This window comes from Hypomesus nipponensis, chromosome 5, assembly GCF_054491055.1.
Source record: "Hypomesus nipponensis isolate SF chromosome 5, ASM5449105v1, whole genome shotgun sequence".
Classification (NCBI taxonomy): Eukaryota; Metazoa; Chordata; class Actinopteri; order Osmeriformes; family Osmeridae; genus Hypomesus; species Hypomesus nipponensis.
This window is the reverse complement of record NC_140365.1, coordinates 2987143-2991432: the sequence shown is the minus strand read 5'-3', so window position 1 is coordinate 2991432 and position 4290 is coordinate 2987143. Positions and strand designations below refer to the sequence as shown.

The following is a 4290-nucleotide window of genomic DNA, read 5'->3' as shown; positions in this document are numbered from 1 at the left end:
AAACTAAATCATAATGATCTAGACGGTATCACAAAGGTTCTGCATGTGATACTTTACTAACACCGTCGGTTTTCACCTTTGCTGATCTCACTTAGCTGTGCACGTTCTTACTATATCAAACAATTCTATTAATGTGTGAGTAAATTCACATTAGCTTGGTTTTCTTTTTAATGTGTTTTGAATCCATGAGAATCTATTGACAAGTATTTATGTGCATGTGTGTATATGCTGGCGTGTGTTGTGTTTGTGCACAGAGACGTAGATGTCCCCACGGAAAGTGAATCTGAGTTATTGTGTCTGTTTCTTACCGTACCAAAGTACCTTTCTGTGTTTGCTGCTTTACTCCTGACATTTCCTCAAACCTCTTTTTCCTAACGAGCTCTAATTTGAATGAATCCAATTAGCCAACACGACAGTGGGGAAATGCTCTCTTTTCAAACACGGTTTCTGCATTTATGTAGATGAAAGGCCTGCAGTCTGAGTGAGAGGTTATCAATAAAACACTGGCCTCCTGGGGAACAAATGTTTTCTACACAATTTCTCACTCCGAGGGGACTGTCATGGCGTCTCTTTCCAGAAAGATCTTATTCCCCTGTGGCTCTGCTCCTTGTCTCCATGTGCTGGTCTGTACATGGAGATAGACTGTCTGTGTGGCAGACATGTCTACTTTTACATTTTGGCAGCTGGGGGACGGGGCGGGGGGGGGCGGGCTGTATGAAGATGCACATGCAAACACATGTCAGAACAGAACCAGTTCCCAGAGTAGGAAACTTTGATAATAATAGTACATTTTGTGTTTGTATGAGTGTGGGTTATTTCACGTGTGTTTGTGTGGCTTTGTGTGTGCGCTATTTTGTGTGTGAGCATGTGTATGTTTGTGTGTGTGTGTGCGGTGGGAGGGGGGGCTTCCACCACAGCTGTTAAAGCGTTTGTCTTCCGATCAAGTGATTGTTTGTGGTGTGAGTGCTGCAGAGGTGTTCAGAGCGTGGCGGGGAGCCAGGCGCTGCTGCGTGCTTCCAGGAGAGCCAGGCGCACTCCCAGGCCGGAACGCCGCAGCAGCCCAGAGACGTCTGGAGGAACTGGGTGACCATGGAGGTGGACGAGGTGAAGGAAGCAGATGGAGATGGACAGAGGTGGATGGAGGTAGTGGAGGGGGATGAAGGTGGATGGAGGTTTTGGAGGTGAAGGGCGTGGATGGAGGTGTGCTTGTGTGTGTGTGTGTGTGTGTCAGGTGTTTTAGTTGGGATGTCCTTTGAACCTTGACAGGAACCACACAACACTTAGAGCACATCAGTGTTTGCCTGGAGGCCTGCTGCATATTTAATCATAACTTCAATATTCAGAGACGTTTGGGAGGGTGGTGGACTGTACCGGGAAATCTCCATGGAGACCACAGTACACACCTCCAGACAACAGTGTGAATATGAATATGGATGAATATGGACACACTTGGTTGTTCACACACACACACACATACGCACAGAAACACGCACAACCCAGCACAAATATACACACAAGCAAACATGTACACAAGCAAGCAGGAGACAACCTTTGTTCGTTGGGTCCCGGTGTTTACCAAGCGAGGGTAAACAGGCTAGACAGAACCAGAAATCTCTGGTTTAATAAGTAACCTTGTCGTGTCTATGAAGGGGTGAGATCTTCAGGACTCAGACCCTGGCAGTCCACACCCCACTGCACCATGATGAGAGCTGCTGTCGTGCTTCTCCTGCTCCAGCTCAGCCTGCGGCACCCTGGGGCCCGCGCTCAGAACTTAGACTCATTTGGAGATCCTTTTCCACCACCTGAGCGCGGAGCCTCTTGGGCGGAGATGAACTCTCTGAGGACGGAGTTGAACCTGGCGAAACAAGAGCTGACGACCGTCAAGAGCCAGCTGGATGAGCTGTGGAGGCAGAACTCAGGTATCCGGGAAACTGTCTTCCGTCCGAAAACCCGACCGGAGGTGATTTGAAAAAAACGTTGGTGTCGTGTTTGTTGTCTTTTCACGCAAGTCCTTGTTCTGTTTTGAAAACAGAACGAGCGCAGGTGGCGTTTTCGACCTCGTTAGGATCCACAGGACACCTGGGCCCTTTCGACACCCTCACCACAGTGGTCTACAAGAACATCTTCACAAACGTGGGCCAACACTACAGCAACATTACAGGTCGGTGTGTCAGGTCCTGATTCACGTATGTTTGTACGTAATTTTAATGATTCCGTTCAGTAAGTGAACCGATCTGTCTGTCGTCCTTTAATGAAGCTGTGTTCCTTTCCGCCAGGTGCCTTCAGAGTGCCAGTGAATGGTGTCTACCACTTCAGCTTCACAGTTGGGGCTTTCCAGGTTACAGACGTCATGGGTCTGACACTGGTGAAAAATGACCAGAATGTGATGCACGTTGGTGAGGCGGGCAGCCATGGTCAGTATAGATATGCCTCTAACGCAGTCATACTGGAGCTGAAGAGGGGAGATGTTGTTTTCCTGCAGCTTCCAAAAGGATACAGGATTTATGATGATGACCACAAACGCAACACGTTCAATGGTTTTCTGATTCAGTAGATACGGCAGGAATCCTCTCACTGTTTAGGCTCATTTGAACCTGGTTAATCTCTGACAGTACTCTGGAATGGACTTTATGTTTTGAGTGTGACAATGGGCACAAACGCACACACATTCCTGCACCATGACCACTAGGGGGCAGTCTGACCTCAGCTATGAATGGGTGTGCTTTGTGATGTCGTCATAATTCCATACAATAATAGTCATGGAGACTGTAACCATGCAATATACTTTGATCACACAACATAATTCATACATTTACACCATTTGGAATAGTTAAGATGTACTCTTGTTATCTTTCATGCCTTTTATCTTTTCATTAAATACATTCCTATGCATTTTCAAAAGCATTATTTCAATTATAGACATGCAATACTGTTATGTATATCCAGATTAAACATGGCATTACTCTTGACATGTTTATATCTTTAAATAATGAAACGTGTAAGGTTTCTTTATTAAAAATCACAGATGAAGAAAATTGTCACTTTGTACACTGTGGATGAATATCAGCCTTAGAGGCTGAAAAGTTCACCTTAATATGAAGCAAAATGTCGAAAAACATTACTTAGCCAATGATTGGTGCAGTTTTTACTCTACACATCACAACATTCATTAAACTCAATCAAACCAGGGTCTGTCTTACTTTTCCTGAAATGGGATGCACAACTTCATATATTTTTTCAAGTCTCAATACAAAAAATAAACAACCAAACAAGAGACCACTTGTATGTGCATATCCCATAGCTGATTTAGAACACAATCTCTTCCTTTTTTCTTCCACCACAACAAAATTACATCCGTTTAAAAGTTGAAAACTCCCAACTTTGACCAAATCCCAGCCTGCAGTTACACCAAACAGACACCAGATGTGCGCAAGTGAGCAAACCCCAAACCCCGCCCCCTGATCCCTCCCCCTCGGCCTGGCCCGCCCATTTCCAGTCAGAGCCCTCCCCTGGCTGCCTCCCCCGTCCCTTCTCTGGCCCCACCCGGCCATCTGCCAATGAGGCAGACATTTCCTGCTTCCCAGCTGCTCCCCTCTCTCTCCAGTCTTTCTCCACTAAACAGGATGAAAGGAGGCCATTCAATGACTCAGCCCCCTCCTTGGCCCCCCCCTTCTTCTTCCCTTTGTGCTGTTTCCCCAGGCAACTAGCACCATAGTACCTTGTAAACAGAAGTCCCTCCACCCCCACCCCCACCCCCACCCCCGTGCCAATGTCCACATGCACTTTGTTATTGTGTGTGTGTGTGTTGGGGGGATTTAAAGGGGGTTTTAAAGTTTAAAGGGATTGAAGAGCACAGATTTGGGGGGAGAGAGAGAGAGAGACTTTTCTGTGGTTAGGGTGGATCCCAGCTTGTTGGCTAACTTCTAACCATCGGATCACATGCCCTGAGTCACACAGGCATGTGATTCACCATCTCTGTGTGTCCGCTCCTCAACAGAAAACCTTGTCAAAGCCTAACTTGTTGTAAAAGTCCACTCTCGGTCAAGGGGGCAGCCCTGCAGTTTGTCCTAGTGACCAGTAGAGGGCACTCTCAGGTCGGGTTTCCTTTGTTTAAAATGGAGTTGAGCACACACACACACACACAGAGGGCACAAACCGCATGGAAGGAGAACATGTGGATTCATGGAGGGGGATGAGGCCTCTGGAGACTGGATTCTGGGGCTTGTGTGAGCAGAAAGCTTGTGGAACAGTGAGAACACACACGGCCTCATTTCAACACATTCATGTGAA

At 46.9% G+C, this 4290-nt stretch overlaps 1 protein-coding gene across 1 annotated transcript; it reads left to right on the top strand.

Moving 5' to 3' along the window:
- The first annotated feature begins 1648 nt into the window (after positions 1-1648).
- Positions 1649-2892, top strand: cbln17 (cerebellin 17). Its single transcript, XM_084698417.1, has 3 exons — positions 1649-1919; positions 2033-2161; positions 2277-2892. Exons 1-3 carry the CDS (start codon positions 1700-1702, stop codon positions 2552-2554), a joined length of 627 nt encoding a protein of 208 aa, XP_084554543.1. The 5' UTR covers positions 1649-1699; the 3' UTR covers positions 2555-2892.
- Positions 2893-4290: the final 1398 nt, after the last annotated feature.